At 43.4% G+C, this 20,607-nt stretch overlaps 1 protein-coding gene across 1 annotated transcript in view; it reads right to left on the reverse strand.

Annotated features, from left to right (window-relative positions):
* LOC115141928 (kinase suppressor of Ras 1-like) overlaps positions 1-19,606 on the reverse strand; it is a 59,642-nt gene extending 40,036 nt beyond the window's left edge. The window contains 1 exon segment of the mRNA XM_029681338.2: positions 19,217-19,606. Coding sequence (XP_029537198.2) covers positions 19,217-19,432 — 216 coding nt within the window. The 5' untranslated portion in view covers positions 19,433-19,606.
* Positions 19,607-20,607: the final 1,001 nt, after the last annotated feature.

Raw genomic sequence — 20,607 nt, forward strand, 5'->3', positions numbered from 1 at the left:
AGCTCCAAAAATATTTTTGGGGAAAATTTCATTAAGAAAGTTCCGAAAATAACTGAAACACAGATGAGGCTAAGCAAAAGCATTATCTGATTGTTGTTATAACCAAGTAGAACAAAATGAGTGGATAATGAAACTTGCAGCACAACAAACAGTTGATCCTTTGCAAGCACAGTGTGTGGGAGTTTCATTTCATTTTAACAAAGGAGACTGACGACAAACTGACAACTGCGGGTGTGAAACCCACTGATGTTTGAGAACAAACTGAACTGCATGGTGTTTCTTTCTTGTTATTTTCAGCATGAGGTCTGGTGTTCTATGCAAAATACCGGTGAGAAGCGAGACTTGAGCTCAGGCTGAGGAAATCCCCCTGTCGACTAAGAGTTAGAGTGGGCCGCAGTGAAGTGAGAGAAGAGAGAGCGAGAGAGAGAGAGAGGACAGAGAAATATATACAGTGGGGGAAAAAAGTATTTAGTCAGCCACCAATTGTGCAAGTTCTCCCACTTAAAAAGATGAGAGAGGCCTGTAATTTTCATCATAGGTACACTTCAACTATGACAGACAAAATGAGAAAAAAATCCAGAAAATCACATTGTAGGATTTTTAATGAATTTATTTGCAAATTATGGTGGAAAATAAGTATTTGGTCAATAACAAAAGTTTATCTCAATACTTTGTTATATACTCTTTGTTGGCAATGACAGAGGTCAAACGTTTTCTGTAAGTCTTCACAAGGTTTTCACACACTGTTGCTGGAGAGTTGTTATTAGCCTATTACTTGTGAATGATATATTATCACTTGTCATGATGCCCAGCATGTGTGCAGTAAGGCAAGAAATGCATGCCTTTTTTCCCCGACTTTTTCATATCATAGTCACACACCTCATGTATCCTAGCCCACAGGCCTATATGTTTTGATAATGTTTGTATCTCAACTAAAGTGGCCAAATAACCTAAAAGTAAGCACATTAATCAGCTTTACAATGGATTTAAAACCTAACTGGCATACATACGCAGCATGTGAGTTTCAAGTTTGGGGAAGATCATTTTCACCATAAAAATGCACCTTTATAATAAAAGCATTACTTGCATAATCACATTTGCGGTCCTTTTGAGAATGGTGTTTTCCCGCTAATGGAACATTTGCGCTTATAGCATACTGCCATGTGCGCATTGCTGCGCTTATAATGTGAAGAAATAGCCTTATAGTTTATCAACATTTTAAGCTAAATGTTCTGATCTGTTGTGTCAGCCTCAATGCTTAAAAAAGTAGTTTTGATACTAGTTGTATTCATTTGGGATCTTTCCTAAACCACAACTGTCCCAGACTATGTTTGGAATATTTCTTTCTCTCAGAGAATTGGTCAACTTTTGTACTATGGGGGATAGTAGATTGACATAGGCTAGTGCTTTTGCTGTTCGTTAAGCCTACTCATCTTGTTGACTGACAAAAAGTAAATGAGGACAGTTCTTCCAATATCTTCAATATTCACTTCAGAATTGGATAAGGACTCGCACAGTTGCATCCCCGATGTGTCTGTCTTCAAATGTAGTTTGTGAGAAAGACCCAATCACGTGACGGAAAGCCATTTGAGTGAAATGGGCTTTGGAGCACGCAGCCTGGAGAAGAGAATTATAATGATTCTATTCAGCCCAAGGGCACAATGGCCACTGGCCGCAAAAAACATGGATTTTTTTTATGCGGCATTACGGCCACACAAAGGGGATGCCGCTGGGAAATTTGAGACATTATCAAATGCTTGTCAAATTGTGAATGAGAGACTGATGAAGTGTGTGCAGCCTCACACAAAAAAAACAAAGCAGAGCTCATGCCTTTTATGCAACTTCAAATTATCATTATAGTCGCAGACTTAGAATATATTAAAAATCAAAACATACAGCCCAATGTTTGTATCACAACTAAAGTTACATAAATAACTCTAAATGAAGCATTTAGGAGGACCTGTTTCTTTGTTAACTGCTCAACACAGAATAGCAACATGTGCAACACTCCCTCAAATCATTTGGAGAAAATATCCTTTCTATTTCATTCAGCTATGTTCAATTGTATTCTTCATACTATAAAATAATATAATATAATGCCACAGAATTGTCTGCTAAATTAACTAGTGTAAATGTGTTTATGTTAATTAACAGTCAATTAACAGTTATTTGCTTGACAATCACCGGCTGACGAAATTTCATGATCGCCACAGCCCTAGCCAGGCGCATCAGGTTTGAACTGCAACGCTGCTGGGTTTTTCACAGGGGGGTGCAACTCAATATTAGGAAGGTGTTCTTAATGTTTTGTACACTCAGGCCTAAAAAGTAACAACTTTGTCTCAGAAGCACCTCAGTGTTATAAGCTCTTAAGAACATGAATGGAGAACGTTGATAAAGGAGAGAAAATGTATCTGTAGAATATTGATATGCACTCCTACCTCCTAAACAGAGAAGGTGGAGGTGGAGTGGCCAGTTCCAGTTCATCCTTGACTGACTGGGTATTTAACAGTTCTCCCCTCAGAACAGCAAACAGCAAATAGTCCTCATTACATACAAACTCAGAGGAACACCGAGCTGCCTTTCTCATGGGGGCGTCGGCTTGTGCCACTGCCATGACAACCGAGCACCATGGAAACCCTGCAGCCACAGACAGCGGAACCCGTTTATGTAAAAAATGTGATTATGGGAGATGCTGGGCTGGGGTCACAGAGAGGACTAGAGAGATCAGTTAGAGCAGGGATGGGCAACTTTGATGGGGTTAGGGGCCACAGTAAATCTGAATTTATTATGAGGGATGCAGTGGGGGGATCAATCCGGGGGCATCAAAAGGGGGAGCCAGTTGCCCATCCTTGAGTTAGATTATAGCAGAGTCAAGTTGTCCACCTTACCTTCGGACACCAGATCCCAGAAAGCAAGCTTTTACCTGGCAACCAGTGGACTGAACTGGACCTCTTATCCTTCTGTCCAGCCACAAGCATTACTTCTAGTCTTATCCCTCTGTCCAGCCACAAGTATTACTTCTAGTCTTATCCCTCTGTCCAGCTACAAGCATTACTTCTAGTCTTATCCCTCTGTCCAGCCATAAGCATTACTTCTAGTCTTATCCCTCTGTCCAGCCACAAGCATTACTTCTAGTCTTATCCCTCTGTCCAGCCACAAGCAGTACTTCTAGTCTTATCCCTCTGTCCAGCCACAAGCATTACTTCTAGTCTTATCCCTCTGTCCAGCTACAAGCATTACTTCTAGTCTTATCCCTCTGTCCAGCCACAAGCATTACTTCTAGTCTTATCCTTCTGTCCAGCCACAAGCATTTCTTCTAGTCTTATCCCTCTGTCCAGCTACAAGCATTACTTCTAGTCTTATCCCTCTGTCCAGCCACAAGCATTACTTCTAGTCTTATCCTTCTGTCCAGCCACACGTATTACTTATAGTCTTATCCTTCGGTCCAGCCACAAGCATTACTTCTAGTCTTATCCCTCTGTCCAGCCACAAGCATTACTTCTAGTCTTATCCTTCTGTCCAGCCACACGTATTACTTCTAGTCTTATCCCTCTGTCCAGCCACAAGCATTACTTCTAGTCTTATCCTTCTGTCCAGCCAAAAGCATTACTTCTAATCATATCCCTCTGTCCAGCCACAAGCATTATTTCTAGTCTTATCCCTCTGTCCAGCCACAAGCATTATTTCTAGTCTTATCCCTCTGTCCAGCTACAAGCATTACTTCTAGTCTTATCCCTCTGTCCAGCCACAAGCATTATTTCTAGTCTTATCCCTCTGTCCAGCCAGAAGCATTACTTCTAATCGTATCCCTCTGTCCAGCCACAAGCATTACTTCTAGTCTTATCCCTCTGTCCAGCCACAAGCATTACTTCCAGTCTTATCCTTCTGTCCAGCCACAAGCATTACTTCTAATCGTATCCCTCTGTCCAGCCACAAGCATTACTTCTAATCTTATCCCTCTGTCCAGCCACAAGCATTACTTCTAATCATATCCCTCTGTCCAGCCACAAGCATTACTTCTAGTCTTATCCCTCTGTCCAGCCACAAGCATTACTTCTAGTCTTATCCCTCTGTCCAGCCACAAGCATTACTTCTAATCATATCCCTCTGTCCAGCCACAAGCATTACTTCTAGTCTTATCCCTCTGTCCAGCCACAAGCATTACTTCTAATCGTATCCCTCTGTCCAGCCACAAGCTTTACTTCTAGTCTTATCCCTCTGTCCAGCCAGAAGTATTACTTCTGAAAGTAATACGTCTACAAAATTTCAGTCAGTGTTTTAAGTATTTTGTTTTTTAAAAGCTGGATGTTTAGCTGTTCAGCTGGGGCTGAAGGTGAGTGAGTTAAGAGGGTAGGCAACTGTAAATAGGTTTAAGTTCATGTTTAGGCTCCCATCGTTAGTCACTGATGGTCCTGGTAGGTTTTAGAGAGCCTGGCCTAGTGGAACAGCATTAAAGTTTCATTAGCACTAGACCAGTCTGACGGAGGCTGTCTCTGAATGACCTCCTGTCTCTTTCCCTATCAGAGAATGGCCATGGCTGATTTGATGTACTTCACTGAGCGACTAGAGGAAACCAGGCGGTGTTGGTTTGCACCCTACAACGCCTGGCCTCGTTCCGCTGTGGCGCTCTTCGTTATTCACCGTCTTATCTTTCTCTCCATCTCCCAGCTCTGTTACATGGCAGGCACAAGCAGCGAGGGGTAGGGCAGGCTGAGTGGGTCCATGGGGCAGACAGGCAGCACGTATCTGTGCCCACATGTTTTACCACAGTGTGTGGAACTAAATTGTGTTTATTGTGTGTGACAATGACCCAAGGAAAGGGCCTTTTCACAGAAAGAATAAAGGAGGTGGCCTTGGCTGCCAGTACTCAACCTTTGAATGTTAGTCTCTAAGTACCAGACAACGCCTGTGTGGGGGAGGGACGATACTGGTTCTCAAGATATCATTCTCAACCACTACCACAGTTCATTCCTTGAAGCTGACTTGTATATTGCAGTTATGAAAAATACCACAGTACGCAAATGGTAAGCATCACTTCTCCATGTAAGTTTCCATCTATGGAAAAAACATTTGTGTGTCTTAGTTAAGGCAAAGGAAACAGTGATAGATGTGACAAAGAGAGCGAGCAAAAAGGTCAAGAAAGGAAGGAGAAATCAAACAAGACAAAGAGAAAGAGAGGTGGGGAGGGGAACGAGAGACAGATCGTTTGCAAAACCACATGGGAGTTTCCTGACACTACACGACCCATCATTTTATAGTTCTGTTTCTTCCACTGACTCCACCGTAGCTGCTGCTTAGGATAATCGCCAAAATGATCAAACTAGCACTTCTATGATCTTCCCAAAATAGTGTGACAAGAGCCTCAAAAGTAAAAATCTCTGCAAAATGATAGTCATTTAACCTCTTAGAACTCTCCCTCTATACTGCCCCTGTTGGAGAAAGTGCGTACCCATAGTAAACTGAAAATATTTTTTCCCAAAATTGCTAATATATGCATATAAAAATTATTATTGAATAGAAAACACTCTAAAGTTTCTAAAACCGTTTAAATTATGTCTGTATGTAAAGCAGAACTCTCAGGAGAGCCATTCTCCCAAACACTCTGTGAACAACAGAAAAGTTGGGTCAACTTTGACGTCATCGCCAACACCCTTCCCAGGCAGCTACCGATCCAGGAACAGTCTCTATCTGTTCAGCGCGATGTCTGCTTTCAAATGACTCGTTCATTGTGAGAATTGCACGAGCCCTGCACGTTTGGCGGGCGAAATTGCTAGTGTCCTTCTCAAATACAGGCACTCTATTGCGCGCGGCCGATTTGGGGAACGGTCTTTTCCAAGATACACAAATTGAAGCCGGTTTGTCTGTTCGCGCTGATCATTGTTTTACATGTTAAAAACATCATAAAGCTCGATTTTGCACATCGTTTGACCAGTTTAATCGACATATAATATGTAAATTGGAAGTTTTAATGCGCAGAGTGCTGGACCAGAAGTCATTTTTGATGCATTCCAGCTGAAGCTGTTAGCATATGCTAATACAGGGACACACAACGTGAAACCAAACGATTTATTGGGTAAGTATAACTCCTTCTACGTCTTCTGATGGAAGAACATCAAAGGTAAGGGAATATTTATGTGGTTATTTTGGGTTTCTGTGGACTCCAAACGTACTGCTAATATCTGAGCGCCGACTCCTAGTATAGCCAAGTGAACGATGTCTGTAACGTTAAAAATAAATGTAATACAGCGGTTGCATTAAGAAGAAGTGTATCTTTGTAAATATATGTAGAACATGTATATTTAGTCATGTTTATTGCTTGTTATCTGACGTTATCTGTCGGAGCTATCATCATTTCTCCTGACATTTGAGTAGCATGTTTTTTTTTTAAATGTCGTCAACCGAGATTTATGGATATTATATAGCATATTATTGAAAAAAAATTAAATGTACTGTGTAACATGTAATATTACTGTCATCTGATGAAGATTTTCAAAAGGTTAGTGAATTATTTATTTTTTAATCCTACTTTTAAATTGTATTTTTTTCTGGGACAAAATGGCCGCCGCTTGCCTTTTGTTTCGGTGGTGATCTAATATAAATATGTGCTATGTTTTCGCCATAAAACATTTTAGAAATCTGACTTGCTGGGTAGATAAATAACTTGTTTATCTTTCATTTGAGCTATTTTACTTGTTAACCTGTTGCTTCTACTCGGGACGCTTGCGTCCCAACTAGAGCTCTGGAAATGCAAATGCGCTACGCTAAATGCTAATAGTATTAGTTAAAACTCAAAAGTTCATTAAAATACACATGCAGGGTATCGAATTAAAGCTACACTCGTTGTGAATCCAGGCAACAAGTCAGATTTTTAAAATGCTTTTCGGCGAAAGCATGAGAAGCTATTATCTGATAGCATGCAACACCCCAAAAGACCCACAGGGGACGTAAACAAAATAATTAGCATTTCGGCGTTACACAAACCGCACAATAAAATAGAAAACATCCATTACCTTTCACCATCTTCTTTGTTGGCACTCCTAGATGTCCCATAAACACTATTTGGGTCTTTATTTCGATTAAATCGGTCCATATAAAGCCTAGATATCGTTATATGTAGACTGTGTGATAAACGAAAAAAACATTGTTTCAAAACGTAACGTCATTTTTTAAAATTCAAAAAGTCGACGATAAACTTTCACAAAACACTTCGAAATACGTTTGTAATGCAACTTTAGGTATTAGTAAACGTTAATAAGCGATAAAATTAATCAGGAGGCGATGTAAAGATCATTAGCTGTCCGTCTGGAAAAATGTCCGGCTAGAAACTCAACGAAAATATCCGGTCCTAGACCGGATTAGATACAGTGTCCTGCATGTGTTTGACCAAGAAAAAACTCGAAGGGAAATGACAAGACTCTAGACACCGTGTGGAAGCTGTAGGTACTGCAACCTCAGTCAATTAATTGTGGTTCACCTTTATCAATGGGATCAAGTAGCGCATGGATATATTTTCCCATTTTCAGTGATCAGTTTTTCCTGTGCTTTTCGATGTAAATGCCGTTCTGGTAAAGCCACAGCAGTGATTTAACCAGTTTTTTAAACGTCTGAGTGTTTTCTATCCACACAGACTAAGCAAATGCATATACTATATTCCTGGCATGAGTAGCAGGGCGCTGAAATGTTGCGCGATTTTGAACAGAATGTTCAAAAAAGTAGAGGGTCGACTGAAGAGGTTAATGTGTGGAGGTAAAATATTTTTAGGAATATTTTTTCGCATTGTGCGTTATGCTAATGAGCTTGAGCCGTAGTCACGATACCGGATCCGGGATGGGTCGGACTATGAGGTCAATGAGTGTTTATTTAATGACAGGTTTCCCAGAAACAGACAATGTGGGCAGATAATATGGGCCATGTCCATCCCTGGGATGCCAGATCTGATTACAGAGTAGAAGCTGACCACCGTGGCATTATTAGTTAGTGTATGGAAATCAGATGACGGCTGTTAGTTAGGTGTGGTCAGTCTGTAGATTTAACTTTCGACTGCAGGAGTCACAGGGCCCTGTAATAAGGTGCCAGTAGCACTAGGGATGTGACGGTCATGACATTTTGTCAGCCGGTGATTGTCATGCAAATAACTGCCAGCCTCAAGGTAAATGACCGTTAATTAACATAAACACGTTTATCATCTCCTTGCTTCCTCGCATAGCCTAGAAGCCACTGATACAGACGTTTGGAACATCTATATTTTAAAAAGTCAAATTAAGAGCAATAAATCCATTTAATTTAGCCTACACCATCACAAAAAAATGTAGTCTATTTCAGAAGAACAGAATAGCATACTGTAAACTGTCTTCGTGTTATGCCCTGATCTGGCTATGCCATACATCTGTGGGCTACACTAGTTATTTTAGCAGACAAGATTTGCTTATAATTCCTGTGGCATTATTTGATATTATTTTGTATAAGAAGAATACAATTGAACAAAGCTGAATAAAATAGAAAGGACATTTTCTCCAAAAGATTTCCAGGGGAGTGCGCACATGCGGCTATTCTGTGTTGAGCGGTTGAGCTATTCTGTGTTAAACGCAACATGCAAACATGCTCAATGGGTGACATGTCTGATAACTATGCAGGCCATGGACGAACTGACCATTTAGGGGCTCCCGAGTGGCGCAGTGGTCTAATGCACTGCATCTCAGTGCTAGAAGTGTCACCCTGGTTCGATTCCAGGCTGTATCACAACTGGCTGTGATTGGGAGTCCCATGAGAGAGTTTCATCATAGCCCTCAATGTTTTTTGCGACTGCACTTGAAGAAACTTTAAAAGTTCTTGACATTTTCCGGATTGAATAACCTTCAAGTCTTAAAGTAATAATGGACTGTCGTTTCTCTTTGCTTATTTGAGCTGTTCTTGCCATTATATGGACTTTTACCAAATAGGGCTATCTTCTGTATTCCACCCCTATCTTGTCAGAACACAACTGATTGGCTCAAACGCATTAATTAAGAAGAGAAAGAAATTCCACAAATTAACTTTTTACAAGGCACACCTGTTAATTGAAATGTATTCCAGGTGACTAGCTCATGAAGGTGGTTGAGAGAATGCCAAGAGTGTGCAAAGCTGTCATCAAGGCAAAGGGTGGCTACTTTAAAGAATCTCAAATATAAAATATATTTTGGTTTGTTTAACACTTTTTTGGTTACTACATGATTCTATATGTGTTATTTCATAGTTTTGATGTCTTCACTATTATTCTTCAACATAGGAAATAGTCAAAGTAAAGAAAAACCCTTGAATGAGTAGGTGTGTCCAAACTTTTGACTGGTACTGTATACTAAATAATATACAGTGCAATCAGAAAGTATTCAGACCCCTTTTCCTATATTTTATTAAGTTACAGCCTGATTCTAAAATTGATTAAATTGTATTTTTCCCTCATCAATCTACACACAATACCCCTTAAAGAAAAAACAGGCTTTTACAAATTTTAGCAAATTGATTAAAAAAATAAGAAAACGTAAATATCACATTACATTAGTATTCAGACCCTTTACTCTGTACTTTGTTGAAGCACCTTTGGCAGCGATTACAGCCTCGACTGTTCTTGGGTATGATGCTACAAGCTGGGCACACCTTGTATTTGGGGAGTTTCTCCCATTCTTCTCTGCAGATCCTCTCAAGCTCTGTCAGGTTAGATGGGAAGCATCACTACACAGCTATTTTCAGGTCTCTCCAGAGATGTTCGATCGAGTTTAAGTCCAGGCCCTGGTTGGGCCACTCAAGGACATTCAGAAACTTGTCCCAAAGTCACTCCTGCATTGTCTTGGCTGTGTGCTTAGGGTCGTTGTCCTCTTGGAAGGTGAACCTTCATCCCAGTCTGAAGTCCTGAGCACTCTGGAGCAGGTTTTCATCAATGATCTCACTGTACTTTGCTCCGTTCATCTTTCCCTCGATACTGACTAGTCTCCCAGTACCTGCCGCTCAAAAACATCCCCACAGCATGATGCTGCCACCACCATGCTTCACTGTAAGGATGGTGCTAGGTTTCCTCCAGACGTGAGGCTTGGCATTCAGACCAAAGAGTTCCATCTTGGTTTCATCAGACCAGAGAATCTTGTTTCTCATGGTCTGAGAGTCCTTTAGGTTCCTTTTGGCAAACTCCAAGCGGGTTGGGGTGGTAGCGGTTAGAGCGTTGGGCCAGTAACCAAAAGGTTGCTGGATCGAATCACCGAGCTGACATGGTAAAAATCTGTTGTTCTGCCCCTGAGCAAGGCAGTTAACCCACTGTTCCCCGGGCGCCGAAGACGGGGATGTCGATTACGGCAGCCCCCCTCACCTCTCTGATCCAGAGAGGTTGGGTTAAATGCCCCCTGACCAAGGTCACCTCACTGACCAAGGCCCTTCTCTGCCGATTGCTCAGTTTGGCCAGGTGACCAGTTATAGGAAGAGTCTTGGTGGTTCCAAACTTCTTACATTTAAGAATGATGGAGGCCACTGTGTTCTTGGGGACCTTCTATGCTGCAGACATTTTTTGGTACCCTTCCCCAGATCTGTGCCTCGACACAATCCTGTCTCAGAGCTCTACAGGCCATTCCTTCGACCACATGGCTTAGTTTTTGCTCTGACATGCACTGTCAACTGTGGGACCTTATACAGACAGGTGTGTGCCTTTCCAAATAAGGTCCAATCAATTGAATTTACCACAAGTGGACAACAATCATGTTGTAGAAACATCTCAAGGATGATCAATGGAAAAATGATGCACCTGAACTCAATTCGAGTCTCATAGCAAAGGGTCTGAACACCTATGTAAATGAGGTATTTCTGTTTTTGCAATTTGCTTTGTCATTATGGGGTATTGTGTGTAGATTGAGGAGGTACATTTTTTTATTTGATCTATTTTAGAATAAGGCTGTAACGTAATAAAATGTGGAAAAAGTCAAGGTGTCTGAATACTTTCTGAATGCACTGTATGTGTGAAGTAAATTTTGATTGAGAATAGGTCATTAACATGTAGCAGGGGGAAAAAATACATGTCATATGTATGCACTTAAACAGCACTAAGAAGACACTTTTCCCGGGGTTAATTTTCATGCTAGCCAGTTAGGCTACTCCGGTTGTAAAGCGAAGCAATGTGCTTATTAATATTAGAAAAGTTGAGAAATAAATATAGTAGGCCTAGCCTATAGAAAGCTGATGGGATCCTCCTTTTTTTAACAGAGGCCACCCAGACTCTGTTTTCCCACCCTATTGCATAGCTTATAGAAATGTTGCGCAACATGTGCTCTCATAAAGTGTTTGATTTGATTTTCGATTGCATTTGCATTGATGTCAGAGTGATTAGAGGGACAATAGAGCCCTGAGTATCAGGCCATTAGCGACTGGCAGTTAGCAAGTTTGGTAGGCTGCTAATGACCATCAGCCAGTGCACAGTTTTGGAGAAGCCTAGTTACCATGACTACACGGTTATGTGGAATTTGACTGCGGTCATGACTAGTGACTGCTGGTGTGGTGGTAATATGGTCACCATAACAGCCCTAAGTAGCACCCAGGATTAACCTCTCTATACATTCAACATCACAGGCCTGTGAAGTTTACAAGGACAGCGACTTCAGTTTACATGACCAATGACATGATTTTAAAAAGGTTACTTCCCTGGTTTACGAGCTGCACAGCTCAATCTTCTAAGACAGTGTTTTGGTTCAAACTATTCAAAGACAATCTTGTACACAAGAATGATCCTCTTCACACAATAATGACCTTATTATTATGCAATTGCAGTACAGCTAATATGAGGAAGTTGAAAACCAGTCGGAAAGACGACACCACTTCTGCAATTACATAAGATTCATGTTTCAGGCAGCACCAAACATCTCTCCAATTCTTCCTCATCTGGTGTCCAGCAACGCTCAAGTCTAGCCTATCCCAACCCCCCACACACCTGTCCTGACGGACATAATATCTGCCCCTTGTGGTCAGAGTCCTTTATCCATCGCTTTATGACAATGACAGTGTAGAACAGTGCTGCTCATCTCCAATATCCAATGTAAACACAATACAGGCCGTTTACATGGACAGACCTGAGTAACCCAACTCCCCATGCAGCCACTTAGCTCAGGCCTGACCACCCTATACAGACAGACAGGCCTATTGTGGGTTCGAGATGAAAGGGGGGGTAGAGAATAAAGAGGGAAAGGGAGTGAAAGAGAGGGGGGGGGGGAAGGGAGAGAGGAGGGAGGGAGAGGAAAGAGACAGACAAATACAGAGAAAGAGAGAAAGGGAGTGAAAGAGAGAGGGGGAGAAGGGAGAGAGGAGAGAGGAGGGAGGGAGAGGGAAGAGACAGACAAATACAGAGAAAGAGAGAAAGGGAGTGAAAGAGAGAGGGGGAGAAGGGAGAGAGGAGAGAGGAGGGAGGGAGAGTAAAGAGACAGACAAATACAGAGAAAGAGAGAAAGGGAGTGAAAGAGAGGGGGGGAGAAGGGAGAGAGGAGAGAGGAGGAAGGGAGAGGAAAGAGACAGACAAATACAGAGAAAGAGAGAAAGGGAGTGAAAGAGAGGGGGAGAAGGGAGAGAGGAGAGAGGAGGGAGGGAGAGGAAAGAGACAGACAAATACAGAGAAAGAGAGAAAGGGAGTGAAAGAGAGAGGGGGAGAAGGGAGAGAGGAGAGAGGAGGGAGGGAGAGGAAAGAGACAGACAAATACAGAGAAAGAGAGAAAGGGAGTGAAAGAGAGAGGGGGGGAGAAGGGAGAGAGGAGAGAGGGAGAGGAAAGAGACAGACAAATACAGAGAAAGAGAGAAAGGGAGTGAAAGAGAGAGGGGGGGAGAAGGGAGAGAGGAGAGAGGAGGGAGGGAGAGGAAAGAGACAGACAAATACAGAGAAAGAGAGAAAGGCCTGGCAGTGGCTTAGGCTGCCTCTTTTGTTCGTAACCATGTTGTTGTCTGCTGGTTCCCTGGTTCCCCCAGTCCAGTCTCAAAGAAAGCCCCTGGATATTCAGCTTTAATAAGAGACAGCCATGTTGGATATCTCCTTCTTCATATATTCCTCCCTTATTTCCTCATTCCCCTTTTCTCCCCTTCCTTCCTCTCCTCCCACTGTTTCTCACTCTATCTTTAGCTTTCAACAGCCCGCACTGAGAATGTGTGGGAGGGAGAGAAGTCCAAATTTAGATGCTACTACATTAATAGCGATGAGAAATCAAGATCAGACGGCCTTCTCCAGCGCTTTGAATTGAACAATCCCATGGGAGAGAGGCTAGTAGGCCAATTTAGTGTACCTGATATGACCTGTATAGAATAGGTGATGTTATCAAATCAAAATGTATTTGTCACATGCGCCGAATATAACAGGTTACAGTGAAATGCTGACTTACAAGCCCTTAACCAACAATGCAGTTTTAAGAAAAAAATACCCCAAATCAATAAAAGTAACAAATAATTAAAGAGCAACAGTAAAATAGCAATAGCAAGGCTACATACATGGGGTACTGGTACAGAGTCAATGTGCAGGGGCACCAGGTAGTCAAGGTAATTGAGGTAAGAAACTCAGCAAAAAAAGAAGCGTCCCTTTTTCAGGACCCTGTCTTTCAGGGTCCTGAATTCGTAATTCGTAAAAATCCAAATAACTTCACAGATCTTCATTGTAAAGGGTTTAAACACTGTTTCCCATGCTTGTTCAATGAACCAAAAACAATTCATGAACATGCACCTGTGGAACAGTCGTTAAGACACTAACAGCTTACAGACGGTAGACAATTAAGGTCACAGTTATGAAAACTTAGGACACGAAAGAGGCCTTTCTACTGACTCTGAAAAACACCAAAAGACAGATGACCAGGGTCCCTGCTCATCTGCGTGAACGTGCCTTAGGCATGCTGCAAGGAGGCATGAGGACTGCAGATGTGGCCAGGAAAATAAATTGCAATGTCCGTACTGTGAGACGCCTAAGACAGCGCTACAGGGAGACAGGAGGGACAGCTGATCGTCCTCGCAGTGGCAGACCACGTGTAACAACACCTGTACAGGATCGGTACATCCGAACATCACACCTGCGGGATAGGTACAGGATGGCAGCAACAACTGTCCGAGTTACACCAGGAATGCACAATCCCTCCATCAGTGCTCAGACTGTCCGCAATAGGTTGAGAGAGGCTGGACTGAGGGCTTGTAGGCCTGTTGTAAGGCAGGTCCTCACCAGACATCACTGGCAACAACGTCGCCTATGGGCACAAAACCACCGTCGCTGGATCAGACAGGACTGGCAAAAAGTGCTCTTCACTGATGAGTCATGGTTTTGTCTCACCAGAGGGATGGTCGGATTCACGTTTATCGTCGAAGGAATTAGCGTTACACCGAAGACCTGTACTTTGGAGAGAGATCAATTTGGAGGTGGAGGGTCCATCATGTTCTGTGTCACGGCATCATCGGACTGAACTTGTTGTCATTGTAGGCATTCTCAACGCTGTACGTTACAGGGAAGACATCCTCCTCACTCATGTGGTACACTTCCTGGAGGCTCATCCTGACATGACCCTCCAGCATGACAATGCCACCAGCCACACTGCTTGTTCTGTGAGTGATTTCCTGCAAGACAGCAATGTCAGTGTTCTGCCATGGCCAGCGAAGAGCCCGGATCTCAAACCCATTGAGCACGTCTGGGACCTGTTGGATCGGAGGGCTAGGGCCAGGGCCATTCCCCCTAGAAATGTGCGGGAACTTGCAGGTGCCTTGGTAGAAGAGTAGGGTAACATCTCACAGCAAGAACTGGCAAATCTGGTGCAGTCCATGAGGAGGAGATGCACTGCAATACTTAATGCAGCTGGTAGTCACACCAGATACTGACTGTTACTCTTATTTTGACTCCCCCTTTGTTCAGGGACACATTATTCCATTTCTGTTCGTCATATGTCTGTGGAACTTGTTCAGTTTATGTCTCAGTTGTTATGTTCATACAAATATTTACACATGTTAAGTTTGCTGAAAATAAACGCAGTTGACAGTGAGAGGACGATTCTTTTTTTGCTGAGTTTATGTACATGTAGGTAGAGTTATTAACGTGACTATGCATAGATAATAAAGAGAGAGTAGCAGCCGTGAAAAATAGGGGGGCAATGCAAATAGTCTGGGTAGCCATTTGATTAGATGTAGTGCCTTGCGGTCGGAGGCTGAGCCGTTGACATATCAGGCAGTGATGCAACCAGTCAGGATGCTCTCGATGGTGCAGCTGTAGAACCTTTTGAGGAACTGAGGACGCATGCCAAATCTTTTCAGTCTCCAGAGGGGGAATAGGTTTTGTCGTGCCCTCTTCACGACTGTCTTGGTGTGCTTGGACCATGTTAGTTTGTTGGTGATGTGGACACCAAGGAACTTGAAGCTCTCAACCTGCTCCACTACAGGTCCTTCGATGAGAATGGGGGGCGTGCTCGGTCCTCCTTTTCCTGTAGTCCACAATCATCTCCTTTGATGAGTTTTGAGGGCCCTATGGTGTTGAACGCTGAGCTGTAGTCAATGAATAGCATTCTCACATAGGTATTCCTTTTGTCCAGGTGTGAAAGGGCAGTGTGGAGTGCAATAGATATTGCAATCTGTGGATCTGTTGGACGGTATGCAAATTGGAGTGGGTCTAGGGTTTCTGGGATAATGGTGTTGATGTGAGCTACAGAAGTGAGTCCTACGGGTTGGTAGTCATTTAGGCAGGTTACCTTAGTGTTCTCTTGGGCACAGGGACTATGGTGGTCTGCTTGAAACATGTTAGTATTACAGACTCAGACAGAGACAGGTTGAAAATGTCAGTGAAGACACTTGCCAGTTGGTCAGCCCATGGTCGGAGTACACATCCTGGTAACCATCTGGCCCTGCAGCCTTGTGAACGTTGGCCTGTTTAAAGGTCTTACTCACATCGGCTGAGGAGAGCGTGATAAGACAGTCGTCCAGAACAGCTGATGCTATCATGCATACTTCAGTGTTGCTTGCCTCGAAGCGAGCATAGAAGTAATTTAGCTCATCTGGTAGGCTCGTGTCACTGAGCAGCTCGCGACTGTGCTTCCCTTTATAGTCTGTAATAGTACTGCCACATTCGACAAGCTTCGGTGCCGGTGAAGTACGATTCAATCTTAGTCCTGTATTGACACTTTGATGGTTCGTCAGAGGGCATGAGATTTCTTATAAGCTTCCGGGTTAGAGTCCCGCTCCTTGAAAGCAGCAGCTCTACCCTTTAGCTCAGTGCGGATGTCGCTTGTAATCCATGGCTTCTGGTTGAGGTATGTACGTCACTGTTGGGACGACGTCATCGATGCACTTATTGATGAAGCCAGTGGCGGATGTGGTGTACTCCTCAATGCCATCGGAAGAATCCCGGAACATATTCCAGTCTGTGCTATAAAAACAGTCCTGTAGCTTAGCATCTGCTTCATCTCACCACTTTCTTGTTGACCGAGTCACTGGTGCTTCCTGCTTTAGTTTTTGCTTGTAAGCAGGAATCATGAGGATAGAATTATGGTCAGATTTGCCAAATGGAGGGCGAGGGAGAGCTTTGTACACGTCTATGTGTGTGGAGTAAAGGTGGTCTAGAGTTTTTTTCCCTCTGGTTGCACATTTAACATGCTGGTAGAAATTAGGTAAAACAGATTTGAATTTTCCTGCATTAAAGTCCCTGGCCACAAGGAGTGCCGCCTCTGAGTGAGCGTCTTCCTGTTTACTTATGGCCTTATACAGCTCATTGAGTGAGGACTTAGTGCCAGCATCTGTTTGTGGTGTTATGTAGACAGCTACGAAAAATACAGATGAAAACTCTCTTAGCAAAAAATGTGGTCTACAGCTTATCATCATGAGATACTCTACCTCAAGCAAGCAAAACCTTGAGACTTCCTTAGATTTCATGCACCAGCTGTTGTTTACAAATATACATAGACCGCCTGTCACGACCTGACCTTAGAGATCCTTTTTATTCTCTATGTTTGGTTAGGTCAGGGTGTGACTCGGGTAGGAAAGTCTATGTTTTCTATTTCTTTGTTTTTGGCCGGGTGTGGTTCCCAGTCAGAGGCAGCTGTCTATCATTGTCTCTGATTGGGGATCACATATAAGTTGTCATTTTCCTTTTGGGTTTTGTGGGATCTTGTTTTCTGTTTAGTGTTTCTGCCTGACAGAACTGTGCGCTTTCATTTTTTTGTTATTTTGTTTGAGTATTTTTTTAAATAAAAAAATCATGAACACTTTCCATGCTGCGCTTTGGTCCACTCTTCCTACCACCAACGAGAGCCGTTACAGAAGATCCCACCATCAAAGGACCAAGCAGCGTGGCCAGAAGGAGCAGGGATCCTGGGCCCGGGAGAAACGGGAGTGGAGGACATCCTGGACCTGGGAGGAGGTAATGGCAGGGGACAAGACCCTGCCATGGAAGCAGGCGGAGGCAGCAAGAGAGGAACGGCGACGATACGAGGAGTTAAGACAACGACAGTAGCACGAGAGACAGCTCCAAAAAATGTTTTGGGGGGGCACACGGGGTGATTGGCGGAGTCAGGGTTTAGACCTAAGCCAACTCCCAGTGCTTACCGTGGGGAGCGTGTGACCGGTCAGGCACCTTGTTATGCGGTGATGCGCACAGTGTCTCCATTGCGCATTCACAGCCCGGTGCGCTCTGTTCCAGCTCCCCGCATTTGCCGTGCTAGAGTGGGCATTCAGCCAGGATGGATTGTGTCGGCTCAGCGCTCCTGGTCTCCGGTCTCTGGTCTCTTCGGCCCAGGATATCCTGCGCCAGCTCTACGCACGGTATCCCCAGTTCGCCAACACAACCCAGTGCTGTGCGCTTTCATTTAAAAAAATGTTGTTTGAGTATTTTTGGAAATAAAAGAATCATGAACACTTTCCACGCTGCGCTTTGGTCCACTCTTCCTACCACCAACGAAAGCCGTTACACCGCCACCCCTTGTCTTATCAGAGGCCGCTGTTCTATCCTGCCGAAAAAGCTTCAAACCCGCCAGCTGTATGTTATTCATGTCGTCGTTCAGCCACAACTTGGTGAAACATAAGATATAACAGCTTTTAATGTCCCATTGGTGGGACATACATGATCGTAGTTTGTCTATTTTATCATCAATTGATTGTTTGTTGGCTAATAGGACCGATGGTAAAGGTAGATTACCCTCTCGGCGAAGGATCCTAACAAGGCACCCGGATCTTCGTACACGATTCCTCCATCTCTTTCTCCTGTGAATTACGGGGATGAGGGCCTTGTCGGGCGTCTGAAGTAAATTCTTCCTCTCCGACTCGTTGAATAAAAAGTATTCCTCCAGGATGTAGTAGTAATCGCTGTCCTGATATCTAGAAGCTCTTTTCGGTCATAAGATACGGTGGCAGAAACATTATGTACAAAATAACTTACAATGATAATGACAGTTGGCGTCTCTATGTACAGTATGTATGATCCTAAAGGGCTTTACATTATAAGGACGTTGCTCCGTTTGTAATACCTAGTTGATTAACAATGGGAATGGATCGCGGTGGAAGTGGCTACTCAATGTTCCTTTAGTGAGGAGTAGAGATGTGCATTGTTGGTTGCTTGAGGGACAGACTGACTTGAGGGAGAAGTGAAACTGACAGGATTCATTGAGGGGGCAGATGTGTGAGAATATCACACACACTTTGCCTGATAACAGCCAGGCATATCCTTCATTGTAACCCATTTCCTTTCATCAATATGTTTCTGTCTTACAGTTCTAAAAGTTCATAAACTGTTCATTATTAGTTTATAATCTGTAATAAACAGTTTTAACACATTGGTTGAAACTTTGATTGTTAGGCTGTTTTGATGTGTGGCATGTTGAGTGTTGCCTTCGGCCATGAAACTGTTATTGATTATGGGCATGGAAGGAACAAGGAAGTTGAACCTAAATACAATATACCTACTATAGGCCTACAGCACATCAAGGACAGTTCATCTATAGGCCAGGCCTACATGCACGAGATTACTGTATTATTTGTATTTATTTTAAGAACGTGGAGCCTGCAATGTCTAGTCTATCGTTTTGTATATATAAAAAAAAACAATCTAGTAGCCTATATCATGAGAACAACACACAAACATTTACATTTTCCACCATCACTCACTCTCCCTCGCACGCACGCACACACACACACACACACACACACACACACCAACAAGCTGAACTTTATTATGATAGCAGTCAAAGTGTATGTTATGCCTATGCTACCCATACTGTACCTCCAAAGTGCGTATTTCTTGCTGAGTGAGGTCGCTCAATGCTGCGCATTTGGTTCGGAGTCCTTGTAAACTGGAGATGGAGATCTCGATCATATTCTGGATGAGTTCGCACTGGTGGAGTGCGTCCTTGTCCATCGCTGCGCCACCTACACTGTCCCCGTCCGATAGTTAATTACTTTGAACCATCCTTCCACCTTTGACTGGCACAATATCCATTCCTCGTCGTTGGCACGGCTTGGTAGGTTTAGTCGAGTTTGAACAGCGAACTAATAGAACAGTTAATATACGACCTTTACATTGGTAGCTCTGTCACTTCAATGAACACACAGTGGGTTCCGTGTATTCTGAAGAGCTACGTAAATGACTTCTTTCTGCATGGTGTTTGACAGAGTGGTCGCGTTCCAGGTCGTCTTTTAACTTCCGTGGGGCAACGGCCCACATTTCAGCAAATAAACGCCTGTTTCAAATAAACGGCGAGTCTAAATGAATTGTTTATGCAGTTACCATGAATTACCACAAATGTTTACAAGGTTCAATTTGTTACATTACATAATTCAGTATTGTCTCGAAAAAATTATGGCAATCATCTGTTTTTATCACCAGTAAGAAACCGCTAGCCGTTGGCTGCTAATAAGCTAGCTAACCATAGACTGCTAGCTAACTATAGACATGTAACTATAGCTAACTGGCAAGCACAAAAAAACTCAATACTCTCTGTAGTGCCCTGTATTCGGATGCCGAACAATTGCCATAACAAGCGGTGATGCAACCAGTCAGGATGCTCTCAATAGTGCAGCTGTATAACTTTTTGAGGATCTGAGGTCCCATGCCAAACATTTTCAGCCTCCTGGGGGAGAATAGGCATTGTCTTGCTCTCTTCACTTCTGTGTTGGTGTGTTTGGACCATTTTAAGTCCTTAGGGATTTGAACACGAGGAACTGGAAGCTCTCAACCAGCTCCACTATAGCCCCATCAATGTGAATGGGGGTGTGCTCAGCCCTCCTTTTCCTGTGGTCCACGATCAACTCTTTTGTCTTGCTCACGTTGAGGGAGACATTGTTGTCTTGGTACCACACTGTCAGGTCTCTGACCTCTTCCCAATAGGCTGTCTCACTGTCGTCAGTGATCAGGCCTACCACCGTTGTTTCGTTGGCATACTTAATGATGGTGTTGGAGTCATGCGTAGCCACAAAGTAGTGGGTGAACAGGAAGTACAAAAGTGGACTAAGCACACACACCTGTGGAGCCCAGTTGTTGAGGGTCAGGGTGGCGGAGGTGATGTTGCCTACCCTCACCACCTGGTGTCGGCCTGTCAGGAAGTCCAGGATCCAGTTGCAGAGGAAGGTGTTCAGTCCCAGGGTCCTAAGCTTGGTTACTAGATTGGAGGCGAC

The sequence above is a fragment of the Oncorhynchus nerka genome, linkage group LG14, assembly GCF_034236695.1.
Source record: "Oncorhynchus nerka isolate Pitt River linkage group LG14, Oner_Uvic_2.0, whole genome shotgun sequence".
Taxonomy (NCBI): Eukaryota; Metazoa; Chordata; class Actinopteri; order Salmoniformes; family Salmonidae; genus Oncorhynchus; species Oncorhynchus nerka.